Source organism: Carassius gibelio, chromosome B14 (assembly GCF_023724105.1).
Source record: "Carassius gibelio isolate Cgi1373 ecotype wild population from Czech Republic chromosome B14, carGib1.2-hapl.c, whole genome shotgun sequence".
Classification (NCBI taxonomy): Eukaryota; Metazoa; Chordata; class Actinopteri; order Cypriniformes; family Cyprinidae; genus Carassius; species Carassius gibelio.
The window spans coordinates 22,601,504-22,624,554 of NC_068409.1; the positions used below are offsets into that span (position 1 = coordinate 22,601,504).

Consider the following 23,051-nt stretch of genomic DNA (forward strand, 5'->3'; position numbering starts at 1 on the left):
GCAACAGTCATACTACAGCACACTGTTAAACAGTAACAGAGGGGCTGGACTAAAGGATTCCCTCTGGATACAGTTAAGAGAATTCACATAATTCTGGGGGTTACCTGTGAAATACTCTCCAAACTCTTGTTCGAGCTTCATTGCCTTATCAAAGACTTTGTTGGCTTGCTCATATGTCTGCCTCTTATTCATTTCCCTGATAAACACAAAGAAGTGCATTACTTATTACACATTGCATAAGCACATGCACAGAATATGGAGATAAAAACCATTATTTTTTGTTCACCAAGGCTGCATTTATTAGAACAAAAATAGTTAACAGTAACTGTGAAATATTATTTACGTTTAAATTGGCCTATTTTAATATTATGTGATGGCAAAGCTGATTTTTTTAGAAGCCACTACTCTAGTGTCACATGATCCATCACAAATCGTTCCAATATGCTGCTCAATAAGCATTGCTCCTTATTCTAAACACTACAAACAGTTGTGCTGCTAAATTTGAAATAGAAAAAGTTTCTAACAAAAATATAGAACTTTACAGAATAGAATTTAACATCCTTAATGCAAAAAAACATGATATACATGACACCAAAATTTTGAACAGTAGTGTATACATTTAATTTACAAAATCCTAAACTTACATTAGGGCCTCCACAGATTTTGGCTTGATGAAAATGGCGATTGGATAGAGCTGTGCTTGCTGCAGTCGCTTTATGGCGTTCCCAGACACATCCAGGATACAGTGTTTTCCCTACAAGAGGATTAAAGAAACCCTTTCATCCCATGTCACACTTTCACTGCACAGTAATTGCCACAGGGAAAAGGATTAAACAGGAGATCAGATCCTCTGGCATGTTTACACAAGGGAGTCACTGACCCTTTCAGCCACTGCCCGGACAGACAGGATGCTGGTTCCATACAGATTCTCATTGAACTGGCCGGCCTCGATAAATTTGTTGTCCTGAATGTCCTTCTCCATTTGCTCCCTTGAAGCCACAAAGTGGTAGTCCTGACCGTCCATCTCATTCTCTCGTTGAGGACGAGTTGTATCTGAAGAAACATGTTTATGTCTTGCTTTACTGTTACATGTACTTCTAAGACATTTGATGATAAAGATGTTATACATGTAGCCAGCATGGCATTTTCTTATTACACTCACGTGGGACGCAGGATCCAAACTTGTGGGGGAACTCCGAGATCAAGTCATCATTTACTCTGTCCTTCATTGGACCCAGGATAATCACAGGCCTTGTGTAATGGACTGAAAAGAAAGCCAAATCAACGCTGGTCAAAAACTTCCAGCCTTGAGAATAACGTCTTGGCTTTCCTCATGGAGGACATTTAACGGAAAACAGGATTTATTTTTATTTTATTTTTTTATACAAGCTCCCTCCCCAGTCCACACAGACCTTTTAAGAAAACTAAACTGCAAACAGATCATTAACAAATGGTCACATTATCGGATGAAGTTCATATTTGCATATCAACTATTGTTTATTCAACACCTTGACCCACAAAAAAACTGCTTTAACTATGGCACATACACTTCACGTTAAGAAAGTAAGGCATCATAAAAGGTTGTTTACATATAGAAATCCTGAAGCAAAAAGATTAAACAGTCTGTTTAACTGTGATAGTTCACACTGCTACAACAAACACAAACACACCCAACTTGTGTCAGTATACTTGAGCAGAGAAAAGTATGGGAATTGGTAAAGCTAATGTAAAGCTAAATTACAACCTTATAAAAAATATACAATTCTGAATACTTACTCTCCTGTCGAATAACTGGCTCATATGATAGAATTGTGTCTTCCTGACCCTCTGCATGACGAGAAAACATAAATATCCATATGAAATATGTAGGTTTCATTTATCGTGACACCAAAACAATCCACTGGAATGAACTTGTGACATAGATCATAGCTATGGATCCAATTTTTTAAGCGTTTAAAGATTAATAGCATGACACTGATCAAATGGAATGCTACAGATTTAATGCAGCAAGCACAAAATGGATGTGAGGAGTTTCTTACTGGAGCTGCTTTCACTGTCACTGGTGTTGGACGTCAAGCATTCTGTGGATACAAGATGAGTGAAGTTTAGAAATGTCACAATGCACATTTTCACCCATATGTAATATTAATAGTATATCCAGCACAGCTCGGAATGAAACTATACACCCTCCCGTACCATCATGCCAAGAATAGAAAAGGCTGAGTGAAGAGGAAAACAAACAGAGAGAACTTTTGGGCACTTTAAATGGCTGGCGTTTCCTTAGAAGGAAAAATGGTAGGATGAGGCAGCAATAGGAAATTAAGTATTTCCCTTTCCTACGACCCTAGTGATCTTAGATTCTGTGCTGAGCGTTTCCTATGACCTTGCCAGTGTTCGGTTCACCAGACCAGTGATACTGCTCTTCATGCCAGAGTAAACAAGCCAGTGTTGGATTCCTTACAGGAATCAAGTAACAAGCATCCCTTAGATACAGTGACAACATGATTAAACATTAAAAACACTAGACACACACTCAATCCAGTCTAGTATGAGCTGGCTTTGAAGACACACTATGGGACCTCGAGAGGTCTACCGTGGATTCACTCTCCCTTCAGTGTATCATATGGCAATCAGAACTTTGATTTAAGAATATTTATCTGTGAATGATTTAAGTGTTTAAAATTGGTTCCTTTCAAGTCATGGTTTCTGAGTCTCTTGCTGTGAATTCTTTACTGATTTTTATAAAGTAAATTTAAGAAGAACTTATTTTTTTATTTTTATTTTTTCAAGATAAACATTTACTGGACAGAAGCAACTTACATTGCATAAATATTTATTTATTAATTGATTTTTTTTTAGGAAAGATATGTTACAATGTATATGATAGAATGAAATATGAAACACCAGGCTTTTAAGAAACATTTATTTGTACCTCTCTCAATCATTGTATTTTACTGCATTATATGTTTTAAATGCAAACTTCACAGCTGTGATCAGAAAAATAAGCAAATATCCTCTTAAAATTATTAGGAGAGAGAGTGACAGTATTTATTTGCATTTTATGCAAGTAGTCTGTTATACTGTTATAAAATATATTGATTTATATTATAAGCTATCAGAATTTGTATCTTGCCTTTATGATCATAAATATCAGAATCTGCTCCAAATTATTATTAAACACCATTAATTTTACATATTTTCTTCCTCATGAATGAGCTCCCTATTTTCACTAGATCTACTGTATGAGCCAAAAAAGCCTGACAGTTCAAATATACAAAAAAGAAGGCTATTTATTTTAAGATTTGTATTTATTTATTGTCTAAGACTGAAACCGTTTACAGGGTTACATCTTTCAAAATGTAACAATTTGTAGTTGTAATTGCTTTGTTTTCATGTAGGACATACAGATTATTGGATAAAGTTAACCAAATTATAACACTCTTTTTACGCATGCTTTTAGCAAACTCACATTAGGCCCGTTACACCCACTTTCCCACCTTCTAATAGACACTTGATAGATCAAGTCCTACATTTTAGATCCAAAACATCTTATTTCACTCTGAAATGGGTCACTAAAATGATTTGTGAACGTCAAATAATGTGTACTTTCAAAAAGCAGATGACTATTAAGGTGAGAAAGAGAAACAGAAAGATAGAATAAAATGTGTGTGGTGTGTGGCACAGCCGGTTCAGTTAGCTCAGGGAACAGCTGCTTGACAAGAGGAACCACACACTTACTCAAACTCTTTGATCCATAAAAGTCATCGCTTAACCCTGGGAAGTCCTGAGCGTCCCGACAGGTGAAAGCAAGAACAAAGAGAGAGAGCAGAAAGGAAGAAGAAAGAGGTTAGTGAGAGGCTGGGAGAAGAAAGATGTTGCACTCTCGGGGGATGAAGCAATACTAACATCACCTTGCTGTGCGATGAAAGATCTGGGTTGTCCGTTTTTAATTTAAGGGCCTTCCCATGCAGATTCATCAGTAACAAAATTATTCAAATACTGAAAGCTCTTGACACTGATGGATGTTCTAGCACAGCATTTGAGTGTTAGTGCAGCCTCACACCTGTGAGAAGTGCTGAGTCCCCCTCAGAGCAAGACAAAGGCCAGAGAGGCCCTGATTTGCTCTGTTTCCTCACAGAAAAGTCAAGAGCCAATCAGAAGCCATCTCCAGGGTGAGTGACAGTGACAGGATGAAGCGTGAAGGACAGAGTCAGAGCCCTTGTCACAAGCTCATACTCACGTTCAGTCTCCAAATCGTGTGCTATATTCTCCTTGCTCTTGTAAAACGGGAACTTGCGTGATAGGTTGAAGCTTTTTTTGCGCTTCACTTTGACTGGCTGCACGGACACGAGCCAATGGTGGGGGAATGGGAATGAGGAATGAAACACACACACAAAAAACACAAGAATGGGTTTCAATGTCATTCACAGCACACATGCAAAAATAAAATCAAAGATGACATGATCGCACAAACAAGTGGGGATAATGAATTTAAACAACATTTAAATAAAATTTTAAGTTTTGATGTTTTAACTGAATGTAACAGAGGAGATACATAACAACAATGAAACATGTAAAATATCTTCATTGCACAAATTGAAGAAGAAAATCAAGGGTGTCAGCGGCAGAAAAATATTAAAATAAAAAAGTAAAAGTGAAGTGTGCAATTTTTTATTTGTTAAAATACTTTTGTATTCCGGTTAAATGTGAGTCAATTACACCACCTTTCAAAGGTTTGGGCTTTAAAAGATTTTTCATTATCCTTTTATTATCCAGAAACCACTGGAGCACATCCAAAACATTGCTGTTTGTTTGAGCATCCTGACCCGTCCATTACACACTTCACCCTTAAAAGTTTAGTTCACCCAAAAATAAAATATGGTCATTTACTCACCCTTGTGTCGTTCATTCTGCCAAACATCTCCTTTTGTGTTTAATGAAAGAAAGAAAATCAAACACGTTTGTAATAACATGAAGGTAAATAAATGACAAATGTTATTTTCGGGTGAACTACCCTTTTAAGATACAATACAGTATTTCTCAGTCCTGTTTCTAGAGGGTCCCCAACACTCAATGCAGGTCATAAGCCCTATTTGGACGGGACTGTTTTACAGGGAGTCATTAGAGAAATTTGTTTGACAGACATACTTCGTGAATTAATCCTGTCTGAATCTGTGTCTGCGTCTGTGTGTTTTTCACACAGCCTCTGTAATAATTCCAGAGCAAATTACCTACTGTTTTTCAGCAAACTCTGTGATCCTCTGAGAAAAACTAATCCCATCCGAATGTGAATGTCTGTGATTGCTGACAAATGTTTTAATCACACCACGTTATCTTGTATTTTAGCCAATGTGAACAACCATAGACTAGGGGTGTTGAAATTAATCATTGCATCACGATAAGGACGTGGATTCTGTCACAATGCAGTAATAGACCATAATTGATTATAGCCTACTGATGTCATTCGCATACGTGCTTATGTAAATATTTAAAAAAATGACCCACTATTTTTTACTTCGAGATCTGGGCACATTAAAAAAAAAAAAGAAAAAAAAAAAGTTTATAGTGGCACATGTGCGTTAGAGACTATTGCATTTGTTGTCCTGATGCACCATTGTGGTCAAAACATCTGACATGTTGAAACAGATCTGTGCATTAGTGTGAATGCAGCCTATTAACCTAAAGCTACCAGTGTCTATGATCTCACCAGTAATCAAACAGAAATAATGCAGAAGAAAAAATAAAACCCCAGACGTACTTTTTGCTTACTTGTAATTGTGCTTTTCCTGCTTTATTACTTTATATTTGCTTGTACATTTTAAAGCTATACTATGCGTATATAATTTAATAATTAAAAAAACTATTTGATATAATCGTGATGCATTGTAATATTGAATATAATCACTGACCTAATAATCATAATTGGATCGCATTGTGAAACCAATGACTATTCACAACCCTGCCGTACATGGTCTTACTACTGTGCAAATTGTTTGTATATGTTTGCCTCCAGGCAAAGAAAATAAATAAATAAATAAAAATGGTCAGGTAAGATTACTCGGCTTCATTGCTGCACACAATTACATAATGCTTTAATTAAATATGTACCTTTATGAAAATTAAACAGTTTAAAAGTTAAGTAACCAAAAATTAACCATGGCTGAACTATGGTATTTATAGTAAAACTGGTTATACTAAAGGTAATCAATCCAAATGACAACACACAATGCATGCATACAGAGCATGTGATCTCTGCAATGCCAGAGTATACAAAATTGACCCTCCCACCTCTGTTATAAAAAGATATATCGGTCCCATCTGATTTGGTACATGAAAATCACAGACAATCAGGTGATGAGAATCTAAACTAATTTAGAAAACTATTCCCATCCCAAAAAGGACTATAGAGCACTTTACTAATGAGTAGAGAAGTTAAATCAGGTGAGGAAAACCTCCAGGACCAGAACTGAGAAGAATTGATCTAACCATCATAGCTGATTATGATGGCACAGCGCATGTTTGTAATTGTACGCTTTTGTTTGTGTTTTCAGAGAGAAATGAGATGCTCAGTAACAGGAGCCTCCAGGATACTATGAGAAGCCACCAATTCCCACACTCAGGGGAAGTGGGGCAGCTCCCATGAGCCCATCATAGGAGGAGGAGGACAACTCACTCACCCTGTTGGACTCAATCATGCCCGTCCTTGCGTGGAACTTGACCGTTTTTAACCGTGCACGCTCTTTCTTTTCCACCCTGTGGATCAAAAAACATATAATTTCTATGATTGGCAATGAACAATGAACACATTCCATTACTACAGGGCAAATGCTATAATTCTGTCTGGGCTTGTTGGCAGTACTGTACCTTTTCTTGCTTGGAATGACCCCAATTTGCTCACTCTCCCCATGGGGTGTAACCAGCCGTGCCTGCCACCACTCATCATCGGAGGCATTGATGACATGTAGAATGTCCCCATAGGAGAAACTTAGGCCCTGGCTAGGGAGGCAACTGTCCCTTGTCCTGTCATAGTCAAAAAGAGCCCTGCGAAAAACAAACGAAACAATACAAACATCACCAGTGTGCTGGAAGAGTGGGTATTCAGGTTTCATTGTAAAACATCTGTTGTGTTTGATTAGGATGGGTGTGGAAATACACATACACACACAACAGTACATCATTGGACATCTGCACCTATTTGTTGTTTAAATTTGTTTAGTAGAGGTTTTCTCACTAAAAGCAACTTACAATACACTTCCTACCAAAGGCATAGCAACCTCTTTAAAAAAAATAAACAAATAAATAAAATAAAATTATACAAAATACATATATATATCCTTCCACATTTTGCAAGATTAATTTTAAATTTACAGCACTGTTCAGAACATTGTTAAATTTGATCACAATTTAAAAGAATTACTATATTATACATTAGTTAAAAAACTATATTTTTATAATGCAATTTATTACTATAATGGCAAAACGGAATTTTCAGCAACCACCACTCAGTCTTTAACATTGCATGATCCTTCAGAAATCATTTTAATATATACTGATTTCATGGTTAAAAACATTTCTTATTATCAAAGTTGAAATGCCTAATGTTTTTGTGGAAACATTGATGCATTTTATATTCCTTGATGAATACAAACTATAAAAGATGAGCATTTATTTGAAATTTTAATATTTTGTAGCATTATAAATGTTATTTTACAACATTTTTTAAATCATCATCATTTGATCAATTTAATGTTTCCTTGCTGAATAATTGGACGAATGTCCCCCCCTGCATCCCTGCACAGTAAGTCCCCTGGATTTACCTGGGGTTTAGTACAGGACACAATAGTGGTAGAAGATCCACATGAAATCATGTGAGAGAAGCCAGATGGCAGATGACGTTGAGTACAGAAACACAGTAAGGCATTGTGTTCTAAGCTGAATGTTTTTACCTTGTCAGACAGGTAAATCTAAATGAAAGGAGGAAAACCAGTGGAGCAAGTCTTCATGTTTTTCTACATACCTTTCCCCTTGAACACACTAATTACTAGCCCACTGAGACACACACATATAGTTTGCTACACAGCTCAACTGAGATCCTCATCAGGCCTATGTTTTAAGATGGAGCAGTGCAGTGTGGGATCAGCACTGACTGACATGCCTGTACCATTCTGACACACTTATCTCATCACTGTATTCGTAAGAATGTGAAAACACCTTGAGATCTCACACTTAACATTAACACTTGTGGTCAGCTGACTCATGAACCCACAGCAGCTGAACACAGCTCATCTTATGCCGCGTTTCCACCGAAATTACCCGGAACATTTTTACCAGGAACTTTTTTTCCCAGGAACTTTTTTCCCCCCAGACCTGTTGCTTTCTGCGTTTCCACCGCGGTGTAAAGTACCGGGTAGATTAGGCAAATAGACTGGTGACGTAGGTCTGCGCGCGTTTCTCAATACAAAGTACTGCTGATTTGTTTGTTTTTTTAAAGTATGCTGATTTTGGACGTGCATCCTCGGTAGTTAGTTCAGAATTTGTGCATTCGACTTGGGAGTGTGATGTCCGCGACGACGCAAGTCCGGTAAATCTATAAACAGCAGCGTACTTGATAACTTCAGTCAGCTCGTCTTGGCTACTGCAATTTTCCTATTTACAATAAAACGAAATGGGATATAAAATACCACTGCCTCCTTTGGTTTTCATTTAAGCATAATAACAGCTGCAGAAATGTACTTAGTTCAGGGATATGTGTATATGCAGCCATTACAATGAAACGAAATATTATATAAATTTGCCTTTTTTATTTTCATTTTAACATATAGATAAATTGAATACAGACCAAAGAAAACCTGTTAGATTTACCCCGCAGCTGAATTATATGTTATGTTTAACCACTAAAGACACATCAGAGCCAGCGGCACATATCAGAAGGTCTAGCCGATTTGAGGCTGCATCTCGGCGGATACATGAGGACTGAGCTCTCGCTGATCGAGTGGAGCTCACCGTCGCAGAGATCGGCGAAACACATTTTTTAAATAGGCACGGTCTTTATAAATAAACCATAGATTTGCGTTTTAAACAACTACATTCTCGCCTGAAATACTTTTAAAATTACATTTCATGACACAATAACAGTAATATTTGAAAATGATCCAAATAAATGGTGGTTGAACTCAACCAATGCTGCGTGAACTCAGATGGCTTTGGCTACTGTTATTTTCCCCTCAGTATATTTACAATAAAACGAAATAGGATATAAAATACCACTGCCTCCTTTCGTTTTCATTTAAACATAATAACAGCTGCAGAAATGTACTTAGTTCAGGGATATGTGTAACGTTATATACATCCATTACAATGAAACGAAATATTATATAGACTTGCCTTTTTTATTTTCATTTTAACATATAGATAAATTGAACACAGACCAAAGAAAACCTGTTAGATTTACCCCGCAGCTGAATTATATGTTATGTTTAACCACTAAAGACACATCAGAGCCAGCGGCACATATCAGAAGGTCTATCCAAGGTGAGGCTGCCTCTGGGCGGATAGATGATCACTGAGCTCTCCCTGATCGTGTGGAGCTCACCGTCTACGAGATCGGCGAAACACATTTTTAAATAGGCGCTGTCTTTATAAATAAACAACAGATTTGAGTTTTAAACAACTACATTCTCGCCTGAAATACTTTTAAAATTACATTTCATGACACAATAACAGTAATATTTTGAAAATGTTGATCCGAATAAATGGTGGTTGAACTCAACCAATGCTGCGTCAACTCAACCAATCAGGATGTTTAGCGCCAAAGTCCCGCCCCCGAAAGTTCCTGAACTTTAAAAAAGTACCACCTCGCCAGCAGGGACTTTCTGGGGGGCATTTTTTTACCCGGAACTTTTATTTAGTTCCTGGTTCCTGCGGTGGAAACACACCAAGTACCGGACCAAGTCCCTAGTTCCTGGGTAAAGTTCCTGCGGTGGAAACGCGGCTTTAGGTACAAGCCACCGTCAGGAGGCCACACGTTCATTAGGTGGATTATATATTTATTATGCACATAACTATACTTACTGCGTACTATGGAAAGTTAAAACTATTATCAGACATTGATATAATTTCTTTAGAAAATAACAAAATGTCAACTGCTTTCTAATATGAGATCCTGTCATTAAACCTGGTCAATGGCTGGTAGTTTTGCCCATTCATTTTGGGCAAATTACTCCATTCTTTCAGGTTTGATGGTTGCTTCTCCCAACAGTTAGTTTCAGATGTTCAAATGGATTCAAACTTATAAAGCCACTTCAGAACGCTTTAGATTTTTATTTTCAACTCTTCTTCAGTGTTTACTTTGGCCTGTTTTGGCTCATTATCCTGCTGGAGAGCTCAGGACGTATGACTTGGTTAAAGATCTCTAACATTATCTTTCACTGAAATCTTGAAATAAATTATATTCCCACTGTAATGTCCAGTTATAGTCCCTTGAACCCTAAACTTCTTTACAGTGAGCACTTCTCTTCAATTAATCTGGCTGAATACTTGTGGCTGAATACAAGTTGTAAACAGTGGTGAAACTATTCAGGGAAGAATTATCAAATCAAATATCTCCCAAGAATACCAATAATATCACCCAGGCATTTTAGGATATCTTTGTACACCAAAAATTATTTTATTTTTTAAAAAGCTTTAAATTCCACTGCAAAAAAAATTGCATGTGTTGACGACAAAAATATATAATTGAACACTTTATAGCAAAAATGGTGCCTCATTGGTATTTAATGCAAGAAAATTGATACTCAACTGCTGAAAACATGCCTTGACTATTTTAACTAGAATTTTACTTGTATTGATTGAAAAAGCACTCTTATTAATATTGACATACCTGACGTAAAGGGAGCGTTTCTCACTGGTGCGGAGGGAGCCAGAGCCAGAGCTCATGCTGCTGTTCATCATCTGCTCCCTCAAGTCGTGGATCTTGGACTCAAAACGACTGTATTCTGGAAAGAGACGAGGCACACAATCCGTCAGCATCACCTATATTTACAGTGATATTCCGGGCTTTGCTCCAGGTTTTATGAGTGGAGGTGCTTGTAGCGCGGGGCAGAGAAGGAAAGCTCAGCAGCTTATTGAGAATTGATTAATGACCTGGAGAACAGATGGATATTAATCATGTATCTGCATGAGCTATACGCTAATATCTCTTGCCAGATAATTAATTATACATATTAAGTAGAACATGCACTATTCGTATTCAGTATAAAGGAATGAAAACCTCCAACAAATGTCGGGACCTTAATCATTTTTCACAGTGAACAAGGCTCTCGTTTTAGGGAGCAGCACTGAAGCATGATGGCTGATTGTTCGGCGGACTTTTAATTAAACATGTACACCTCTGCTGCAGTGTGGTTGGGCAACTCACAAGCTTAGCAACTGAATTACACACTGAAATGCACGAGCTAACAAGACTATTGTTTTCTTAAGCATTGGGATTTATCTTGTAAGTCCAATATAAATCATCCATAACAAAGACTTTATGATTTTTAACCTGCTCCTTAACCTTGTATCCAAGGACCAAAAATCTACCTTCCAAATCTCCCAAAAAACAAAACCTGATGCAGGAATTCCAATATTTATGAGAATATGAGAACCTGAAAACTAATAATGGCAGTAACTCCAAGTCTAAAGCTCAAAGCAAAGTCGAAACTTGGACTTCATTGTCAGCAGAAACTGCGCCTGCAGGGAGCTCTTCTGTAAACGCCCTGTCTATCACAAACAGTTTAACAACATGCTGGAATGACAGGGCAAGGTAAAGTAACCTGACACCACCTGCCTGTAACCAGGGGAACACCCCAGTGGAGAGGTGGAAGGAAATGGCTTGGCTAACTTCTTGAAAAACAATTGTAGCAAAAAAAAAGGTGAAGTTAAATGTACTGCATTAGAGAGACCCTTGTTGGCAAAATAAAGCTTAGTATTCGACATTAGTAGCTTCAAATCCACTGCACTCATCTGATAAAGAATAAAGCAGAAAGTACCTTCACCCCAGTGGTCAGACACTCTACAGGTAAGGCCATCCTTAAAAATATTTTGGTTTGCAGTAACAGTAAAAAAAATTTGTTGTTTTTTTAAAAGGGTCGGTAGGTAGGTCTATTTTTTTTTTTCAAGTTTCAATGTAAAAAAACAACAAAAAACATGCAGGCTATATAGACCACAAACAAATTGAAATCTTTGTCAAAAACTTGTTTATTGCATGAATTTCAGGTGAGAAGAAAATAAATTAGGTACCGTTATACTGTTTTAATTGCTTCCACCGCTAGGTGTCAATGCAACCCATAAATGAGAGACAGTTTACTTTGCTTTCTTGGGTTGTAACTTTGAAATAAAATCCTGTTTGATTTGAGTGACAAGTGTTCATTAAACTTTATTGAATTTTACAATCGATTTTCCATGTCTAGATGCATTTTATACAGCAAATAACACCAAATATAGTTAAATCTACGGACAACAGGCAGGACGAATGTAAAGATTCAATATATTGGTAAAGACCAATATTTCTGATGATTTATTGGCGTGAAGTTACCTGCACAATGGCAAACAGGAGTGCAACATTCTCGAAAAACAATAAGCAGAGTGGACTGCCATAATGCAAAACATTTACTGCAGGCTTCAACATGGTTGTGTTTACGATTATAAATTTCAACAATAAAAAAATAAAAAATAAAAAAAAAAATCACATGCGTAGGCGATTCTAGCCCGAATCTGTATCTGTATGCATGAGACTGTCTGAATACTGGCAGTATTATCAATAATAATAATTGCGCAAAAATAATTTTTTGATGTATTATGGTGCCCGAACACGTATGACTTTGAACAGTGACCAGACCACAAACATTTTGTTTATTACAGCCACAGCCATTATTACCAATCGCGAACTGTTGACTCTGACAATGAATGAGAGGAGACGAGCGCATAGGCCATAGTGTGACATCTGTGTAAACATAGATGATGTCACAGGGGTTTTTTTAAAGAAAGAACATAGTCTTCGTTTGTATGTAGGCCTAGACAATTTATATATTTACAATACTTACTAAAATATAATTTAAATTCTTTTATTGCTTTTGTATTAGTTGTTTGAAGTAAAAAAAAAAAAGGTCGGTCTTAACGCAAATGTACAACTGGCAAGTCGGTCGGACTAAAAGCAAAAAAAAAATAATAATAATTGAGTCGGTCCTAAATTGACAGGGTCTGTCGGGTTACTGCAAACAAGAATATTTTTAAGGATGGCCTAATAAAATACACATATGACAGACAACACAGAAAGCTGGGTCCTGTCCGTTAGACACACAGTTCACAACATTCAAAGACTAATGCTAAAGCGCAAGGTCTTCGTTGTGACCCGTCAACACAAGATCAGGGGAGAATCTGGGCCAGCTCTGCCTCACACTCAAATGGCCTCACTTGCCTTCATTGTGTGCAGGGCTTTATTATTTTTGGGGAGTGGGGATTGGCTGCAGGCTGCCTCTTTGTCAATTTAGTTATATAATATTGCAGCCATGTGCTTTTTGAACGTGAAAGCATGTATAGGGACTAGGTTATGATTAGTACAGCCCTCTTAACAGGCATGCAAGCTAGTACCACAAACAGATTTTCTTTACTGAGGTCTGATTATTTTATCTGATTTAATTAATGAGCAATATGTAACATCTCACAATTAAATGTGAAAAGACATTTTAGTATAAAGATGTACAGTGTGAAAAAATGCATATTTCTTTTTTTGATTTAACAGTGTCACTGAATTATTTGTTTTTGAAGATTACCAAAAGTGAGCATTAGATGACAGCAAGGCCACTACTGGTCGATATACAACCAATACTCATAAATAAAATAAAAAGTAAATAATATCAGTCACTAGCCAGCTTAGTTCAGACTACAGCCCTAAAGTTATAATAATAGATATACTATACATACATATCTTCAAAAAAATAATAATGCTAAAAAAAAAACTAAACTGCATGAAAAAAATATTTTATTATGACAAAAAAAAACAATAAAGTACTTTTTTTTTTTTTTTTTTAGTTTATCCTTATTTTGGTGTCCTGATTCATTAAGTTTTATTTTATTTATTTATTTATAACAGCTATTTTGCTATTTAACAAGTTTTGGTTGCTCTTAATGTTCAGTGCATTATTTATCGATTAGATAAAAAAAGATGCAACCTGAGGGAGTGACAATCTTTTCTGCATCGTTACATACATTCAAGTTAAATTAATTATCGAAAATTAAAAACAAATGCAGACTGGGGACCTTAATGCACTCATTGGTTGCTCATTGGATGGAGGCAGTGAATGTGAGGTTACAGCTGATTGTAAGAAAGAGGTGGCGTTAAGTGGAGGAAATGTCTGAATAAGTCTGTAATTTCACCGCCAGACTGATTTATAACATTCCTTAAAAAGTACAAGGTCAAAAAACTATTTTAAATATGCAATAAGTTTGCAATCAGATCAATACCATGAAATTTGAAAATATATAGGGCAAATATTCTTTTAATGGTTTAAAATATCTAAGGTGTAATTTATGTGCTTAACATGGAATGCAAGGCCAAATAAGAAAATGTGTTGTGAACATTTGTCCCTGCTAAAAACAAAAGCTTCACAGTTCAAGTTCAATCACTGTCCCCTAAGTTAATGTATGACAAGAGGAGTTAAAATTTTAACAGAAACTGGTCTACAAATAGACTCTGTCCCTTTCTTACACACACACACACTCAAGTAAAAAGCCATAATGTCTCTTATATCTCTGGTTCCCAACTAATTCAGTGAGCTATTCTGGCACAAATTAATGTGTCACTTCTATTTCTATGTAGACGTAAGAGCCATTGGGAGGGAGAGGCAGGTCATTTATACTCCAGGAGCGTCTGAGTAAGGAGGAATATGGGGGAGAGCATGCCGAAACAGATAACTTACACAGCAACATTCCTGTCATTGCTCACATTGACACCAGAGAATGAACTATGCACTGACATACTAAATATTAGTTACATTGGCTTTTAATGCACTTCAAATCTTGTCAAGCACTATAATTTCCAATCCTATTTGCCAGCCAAATGTATCCATGTTTCTGATTAGTGTTTACAAACTGACACTTTATGTTTTTGGTCAAGAACTTTTTTTTGAAAGTGTCATATCATAATAAAGCAACAGCAACACATTTAACATAAAAAATATTACAAAGTTTTGTGTTGTAGTTTCCACTTGACTACAAAATGACAGTAATGTTTAGCATTTTTTGGTTAAGTGACTTCCTGATTGGGCCCTTCCCTGCACCTGTCCTTCTGATCTCTGCAGGAAGCTCCATATAATATTGCATTGAACAAACATAACGAAGAAACGTCGGGCCTCAAAGAGCAAATATGCCGGATCATTACGTCAGAACTTAAGTTTAGCTCAAAGGTGAACTTCCCTACCCTTCCTACTAAATAAAAGCACCATATTGCTTATGATAATATAAAATATGAAGTACTAAATGACTTACTGCTGGCTTTTGTTGCGTTTATGGTTTGATTATAAAAACATTCTAGAGAAATCCTCGAGCAAACAGTTTAACGTTACCTGCGTCGCGCAGCAACACAAACCGTCACTGACTAAACATATTAGGTTAGAAACAACATTCATGACGTCAGCCCAACGGCTGAGCAGCTTCATACGTTGTTTTCATGACTTTTATTCATCTTTAAATGCACTAACGTTAACTTACACTATGTTGAACATGTAACTCGAGACAACAGATGTCCATTGTGGGCACAAACAACGACGCTTTCCCTTGGCTTTTCAGCACAGCAGATTGAATCACATAAAGCTATTATACTGCCAGTTTAACTTATAATAAAACCACACTGTGTTTTCCATACTTTACACAGATATTTCCTGAAAATACTCTGTGAATATGAGTTGAGGTGATCTTACCGGGCGGCGTCTAAAGCGCTGTGTTCAGCTCAGCCTCTCGTTGTCCAGCTCACTCCAAAAACATTTTAGGAAAGTTAAAACGAGTCAAACAATGAAGAATAACCTAGCGAATGCCGCACATCGACGTAAGGAGATATGTCGCTTTCTTATGTTTCGAATCGGCACGAAAGGTAAATAAATAGTAAAGAATTTAAGGAAAATGTTTCGGTCTGTCCTGCTTCGCTCCTCCCATTCCAACAGCGGCACCTTCTTCTTTAAAACCGAGTCTCATTCGCGCTCGAGACGCGGGATTTCAATCCGTCCCGCTCACGCGACCAGCGCGCGCTTATTCCATCTTTCCTTTCAGAGAGACTCTCGTGATCCAGCAGATGAAACCTAACCCTGCGCCGAAAATAATCTTTCTAACGGTAAAGTCAGGCTCTTCCTCCACTCTGTGGTTTTCAGGCAATTTAGTTTTTTGCCCCCTCTTTTTTTCCTCTCAGGTTGATCCCTCCCACTTCTGGCACAGCTTCACCCCAAGTACTTTCATTCAAGCGAGTGAACTGCAGTATAGTGTTGGGAAGTCTGAATCATTTTTGTGAATCGGTTCTTTCAAACAGTTCATTTCAAAGAACCGGATTCAGCGATTCTTTTACGTCATCGCACGGTTGCTGTCACCCGATTTATCACATAACCAATCAATTAAATTCAAGTTTATTTGTATAGCGCTTTTACGATACAAATCATTTCAAAGCAACTTTACAGGAAATTAAGTTTATAAGATATTTAGTAGTAGCTTAGTGGTGACTGTCAGTTTATGTGCATATGATAGGAATTTTCAGAAAGAATTTATACAAGACATAATCAACCAGACGATGAACACTATTAATAGCATTTACAATGTGATTGTATAGTAAGTAGTAATGTTTGTTTGATCCAGCCACACACATGCCTATTTCCGATTAGTTTAGTTAATAAAAGTAATAATAGGCTATAAATAGGTTTCCATAATCCAAGACTCCTAGTTCAAATTGCTGCAGCCTAATCATCTTATTAAAATATATTTAGAATCTAAATATCATTTGCTGCAATGAATCACTTATTGTGAACTAGTTCAGATAATAAAAAAAAGGATTTGAATCAAATAATGATTCATTCCAGTGAATTTCAAGAAACTTAAACGCAGTCAAGCTGTTTCCATGCATAGTTCTGGATAAAGCTTTATCATTGAACATTTCACTGAGCAGAGTATGTCAAACAAAAATCTGCCCCCTTAATTCTACAACAACCAACCAATCATTAGTCCCTGAATGTCCTCATTTGCAAATAAGGATTCTTTCTCATAAAACTAGGCGAGGCTAAAGTAGTTCACCTTCTTAAAGGGACATGCAGTAGTATGCCTCTGTGATGGAGTGATTACAGAAGCAGGCAAGACACAACAGGCACACATGGGTGTGTGAAGAAAGCGAGAGCAGTTTGGGGTCTTGATGCAATAATCTTACATAATATTCCTAAGTACAAAGGTGATCTTTTCTTAAAATCACACATTAAATGATTTATTGCATATTTAAAGACCCTACAAAAAGCTGACTTACATGCATCAGCTCAAATCTCTTGTCATTGTTAATCTCATGCATTGTCCTTTAGGGAGCACAGTTTCTTTTGCAGTGACAAACATCATGGATACACACTGAAAGAGCCACTCTACCTTCTGGTCTGTACTGGGCAATGATGGTCACCGTCTGTCCAGCCCTCTTCAGTGCAGCAGCAGCCTGCTCATGGGTAGCATTGCGCAGGTTTACACCATTCACCTGGGAGAATACCATAGTAACGGATTAAAACAACAACCCCCACACGCCACACACTCACACAAATCACATGATGCAATGCCAGCTCTAAGACTTCATACCAATTTAAGGAGCAGATTGTATTAGGAATCATGAAAAAATCCATTCCTCTTTCTTTCCATATATTATACATTAAAGAATATATATGTTTTTGTTTTTTGAAAAGAAACAAATACTTTTATTCACTAAGGATGCATTATATTGATTGAAAGGAGGAGTAAATCAATACTGTTCTTTCTATTCATCAAAGAATCCTGAAAATAAATGTAGGTTTTCAGAAAAATATTAACACTTAATATATAACAATAATTTTAAGTAATGATAACAAATAGTTCTTAAACAGCAAATCAGCATGAGGATCACAATGATATCAAGACCCAGCAATACACTGTATGGGTCAAAATTATTGATTTTTCTTTTATGCATAAATTCATTAGGGTATTCAGTAAATATCATATTCCATGTAGATATTGAGTAAATTCCCTAATGTAAATATATCAAAACATAATTTTTGATAAATAATATGTCATGCTAAGAACTTTATTTGGACAACTTTAAAGGTGATTAGATTTTTTTTTTTTGCACCCTCAGATTGATTAAATAAATGTAGCCTCTGTGAACATAAGACTATGGAAGCGGGTTTCCACCACGGGATAAAAATAATAAAAGTCAGAATTGGGAGATAAAATATTGCCCTTTAAAAAAAATTATTCCATGAAGGAAAATGACTTCCATATAAGACACTTTACAAGACACATCTTGTAATTTTAATGCTGTCCATCTTCACTATTTGAACACGAGTGTCATGGACAGTTACTGACCGACAGGATGCGGTCTCCTCTCCTCAGCTCTCCGCTCAGGTCAGCTGGACCCCCTGCCAAGATGAAAGACACGAAGATGCCCTCTCCATCCTCGCCGCCCACAATGTTGAATCCCAAACCAGTGGAACCCTTGTGCAGCAGGATCTTCCGCGGCTCTCTGCCAAGCAGAACGACAGAGTCAAAGATCAGGATGGACTCAGATCACCACAGCAGTAGGGAGAGAACGAAAGACAGACATGTATGTGCAATAAAAAAAGAAATGTAGAGGAAAAACCACATTAAGAAGTTTGAGAGTTGGGGTGGTTTTTAGATGTTTCAAAAATGTTCACAAAGCTTCATTTATCCCAGACTGCAGCGAGAAAGAATGAGAATTCAGAGGGCAAAGGAACAATAATAATGTTTCAGTCTAGCCAGAAGGTAAATTATTATTTTGCATTTCGTTTTCCTTCTGTCATTTACAGAGAGTGGAAATCGAGATGAACAGATAGCACACAACGCTCTAGTCACGACTAGAGGACACTGGCAAACTTTCGTCCACAACAAAACTAAACAGCAAGCACTCCAGATTTGTTCCAGAAATGAGCGCTAACACATATACACTGATAACAAACACACTTTCTCACTCGGCATAAAACGCGTTCACACATTGAGCTCATCCCTGCCTTGTGCAGAACTGCGGTACTGTTTTAGCAGCCATGATTCATCTGCAGGCAGAGAGGCATTCCAGACTGCCCAGATCTGGCACACCAGCAAGACTCAACTACATTCAATGGCCGTCAAATCCCTTTCTGAATGTACTGCAGAATAACACAAAAAAACTGATCCCTAAAATGCAACACACATCCACGTTTGTAGTGACAGCTCCCAGCTTTCAGCAGTGCAGCACACGTTTCTCATTAGAATTCTGTACTACCACAGAACTCGGCTGGCTCTCGCCATGAGCAATTCCACATCGGCTGCCCATGGTACAGCTTTATGATGCTAAAAACAGCAATTTTATGTGAGCAGATGACATGCTTTTAGGAATGTTTTGTCAATATAGGCAACATACATAATGAACATACAAAGTAAAGGTGATGTACCATGGCCTGCACAACAGTTCCCTGCCTTCAGCCTCTCTGATGGATCTCATCAATACACAATCTTTTCTTTCTTTTTTATTTTCTTTTTTTTTTAAGTTCCTTTCTATTGTAGTCTGTCCCTGCTGAAAGCTGACAAATTGCAAATGCTCTCTCACACACACACACACACACACACACACACACACACACACACACACACACACACACACACACACACACACACAGTACATGCTTAACATCTGTGATTGATTACCTGGAAATACTGGAACCAGAATGAATTTCATTTGGTTATCTTGGTTTGAACATGCAGTGCAGAGGTTGATACAAACACACATTATAATTAACCTGTTAAACCCTGAAGAAATACCAGACAGGGTTGTAAATAATTTGAAGCTGAAAATGTTTGCATCCATGTAGTCCAAGAAATGTAATTTCCACAGAAAACTGTAATGAAATGAAAATGAATTTAAATGCAACTGGCAGAGGGTTCTGGGAAATGAAGTGTCTTACCCTGCACCCTGCTTCTACCATCATGCATACAAACCTTTTCACAAACGCTGCTTCTATTTCCTTAAATTCAAATTCAAATTGCAATTCTATGTTTACTACCTCAGTTTAAATTTAATTCATTTCTGAATGGCACACAACCTGGATACCAAATGCTTTTCTGATTAAACACTAAGATCAGGTTGATTAAATAATAATCAGAAGTAATAAAATGAATGAAAACAAGGCATATGAAACTGGTTTTATTTGAACTGAGTTAATTAAAGGCAATTGTTATTAATGTCTACATCAGACACTTATTAGGTCTAGTAAATGTTTGTATTAAATTAAGTGGACATATTCTTTAATTTAAATGATGGGAGATTACTTCTAAGAATTTATTTCAAATACATACCTTTAATACCAAAGCAGATAGAGAAATGAACAGCAAATATGTTGCTATTGCAGAGCGGTACTATTCACAGCTTCCTGGTGCACAACAAGATAAAGCAGATAACAGATGCAAACAGACTAACACTCAAACCACTACCTGGACCGACTGTACCTGTTCATGAGAGTGATGCTTGTCTGGCCTCGTCTCTCTACATTGGACTTTACCATTGGCAAGGAAGACGAGATGTTGACAGTGAACATGATGCCTGGCGCTAGCTGCCCAGCAGGGTTATGAAGAACATTATCCCAGGACTCTGTGTCTCACTCCAGACCAGCGGTGAATGCCGTATGTGTATATTTGTGCTTTCTCTAAGTGTAGGGGGAGTGATGGGAAACAGCACCACATCGCTTGTCACGCTGTCACCCCTGCAGCAACAGGGTAAGACTTAACTCTTACCAAGCCTCTCCAACTATCCACCATCCAACACAATTACACATCCTTGATTTTGAAGTTATCGATCAGGAATTGATTGAATCATGAAAAGTAGCTTATTCGTAAATGAATAATTGTATCTGCATGTGAAACAAAGTCTAAGCTATTTATTTGGTTAACAATGCAATAGTTCATGTGGCCTAAGTGATGCCAGTGTACAAGGAAAGTTGCTTCAGTGGAGATTTAATTAAAAATGAGAAAGACTTGTTTTTCTTTGCAATAACTTGCAAAAATGAATTGGTTAGTATAAGACCGAAATGTGCATTAAAAGAGTAAAAATTGTCTGTTTTGTCTATGTTATCTCATACACCTTATTTTGCAAAGTGGAGGGTAACCAGTGTGTTTGCATTCTGAAAATACATTAGAATAATAAAGAAATACCTGTTTGCGATATATCAAGCAGCATAATGAGCTATTCTGTACAGCTAAAAAAAAACTAAGAGCAATTGACATCAGAATCCTCAAATATTCAAGTCACAATTGACCTTGCCTGTTCTTATGTTAAGAACAAGGTGGGCATGGTGGACATTACATTTTGTAGAGTGTTTATTGTTGTCACTCCATAACCACCACCTACTTCCACCCCAGCTTTGTGGCACAGGATGAAATTTCCTGACCTCATTGAAGGATGACCACAAGGCTCAGAGGTATACAGGGTTGCAATGCCCCAGTGCAGTCTGTCTGCTTCTCTTTCCGTTCTAAGTAATTGGCTCTGGTTGGGTGATTAATGGTGGACACGGTGGATACTGTTCTCCAGAAACACGCAGAGACATAATTCTTCTTGGAAAACATGTTCTATTTGGCCAGACCACAGGTTTATGGCTTTCATGGCTGCTATGGGCTGCTCTCTCTCTTCCTCTTTTCTCTGTGTTTTCAAAGCTCTGGGTACAAACCATCGATCTGTTCCTCAGAACACACTACTTCAGTCCCATTTGACTCCATGCCAAGAGAAGTTCAAGATATTTCCAGCCTCTCCGAGCAGCTAAGAATAAACCAAGCGTGTCAACAGTTTACAATCAGGTGCGTCACTGAGTAAAGCTGCCAAAAACTACCCCTGTTCAATCATATTAAATCCCGCCTATGTATATAGCTGTAAGTTACCCTGCTATCTTAAATGAGTGCAAATGTATGTACTACTAACCTCTAATTAGGAATAATGGTTGAAATAACATGGCAGATTAACATGGCATAACAGATGAAATACTCATTAACATTATTTGATCAAATATCAAATATACAGCAATACTGTCAACATTCTATTTGAATATTTTTGAAAATGTAAATAAAAAATCATTCAGAGATCATTCTTATATGATAATCTGGTCATAAATATGCTTAAATTGTATTTATTTATTTATTTGTGGAAACCATGCCATTTCCATCAGGATCCTTTAATAGAAAGGTAAAAAAAAACTTTAGAAATTTGTAACATTATAAATGCCTTTTTATTAGTTCTTCAGTGCATCCTTACTGAATAAAAGTATTAACTTCTTTTTAAAAAAGAAATTCTCAATTAACCCAAACTTTAATTGTGTATATTTGTTATATATTACAGTGCGATGATTATGTAAAAAAAATTAATTCAGCTGCTCTCCTGCATGTAACTGATCTTAACAATGAACGTTCCCATGGTGCCCTGCTTCACTTGCAAGACAAAAAAATGTGAACTACATTTTTAAACGGTCAAAATGGTTCAGAATCAACCATTTGTGAAAACTTATTATTTAAATATTTAAGTAAACAAATAATTTTATTTAATGACTTTTATGTATTGAGTTATTTAATTTAAACTGTATATCTATTATAGTTTGCAGCATCAAACATAACCAGATAAACTGCAATGCACAGCTTTTCAACTCTACATCTGCTTTCAGATTTAAAGACTGCTTGGTTAGGTGACTAATAAAGGTTACTAATCGCCTAGTGTGGACTTAACCTACCAAATAAAAAATGCAAATGGTTGGTGCACCTCTACCCGTCAGCACTTTCTGTGC

At 36.9% G+C, this 23,051-nt stretch overlaps 1 protein-coding gene across 7 annotated transcripts in view; it reads right to left on the reverse strand.

Annotated features, from left to right (window-relative positions):
• Nucleotides 1–23,051, reverse strand: part of dlg3 (discs, large homolog 3 (Drosophila)) — a 72,863-nt gene that overhangs the window by 2,909 nt on the left and 46,903 nt on the right. For 3 of the 7 annotated variants that reach the window (XM_052574198.1, XM_052574197.1, XM_052574195.1), the window contains 13 exons: nt 18,604–18,760; nt 17,644–17,746; nt 10,880–10,994; nt 6,865–7,041; nt 6,678–6,753; nt 4,895–4,924; nt 4,241–4,337; nt 2,040–2,081; nt 1,777–1,827; nt 1,163–1,264; nt 881–1,053; nt 645–754; nt 105–196 (listed from right to left, as the gene is read on the reverse strand). In XM_052574198.1, coding sequence (XP_052430158.1) covers nt 105–196; nt 645–754; nt 881–1,053; nt 1,163–1,264; nt 1,777–1,827; nt 2,040–2,081; nt 4,241–4,337; nt 4,895–4,924; nt 6,678–6,753; nt 6,865–7,041; nt 10,880–10,994; nt 17,644–17,746; nt 18,604–18,760 — 1,325 coding nt within the window. Of the gene's footprint in view, nt 1–104; nt 197–644; nt 755–880; nt 1,054–1,162; nt 1,265–1,776; nt 1,828–2,039; nt 2,082–3,738; nt 3,785–4,240; nt 4,338–4,894; nt 4,925–6,677; nt 6,754–6,864; nt 7,042–10,879; nt 10,995–17,643; nt 17,747–18,603; nt 18,761–23,051 lie in introns of all 7 variants that reach the window. The other 4 variants (XM_052574201.1, XM_052574200.1, XM_052574199.1 and 1 more) reach the window with 2 other exon arrangements.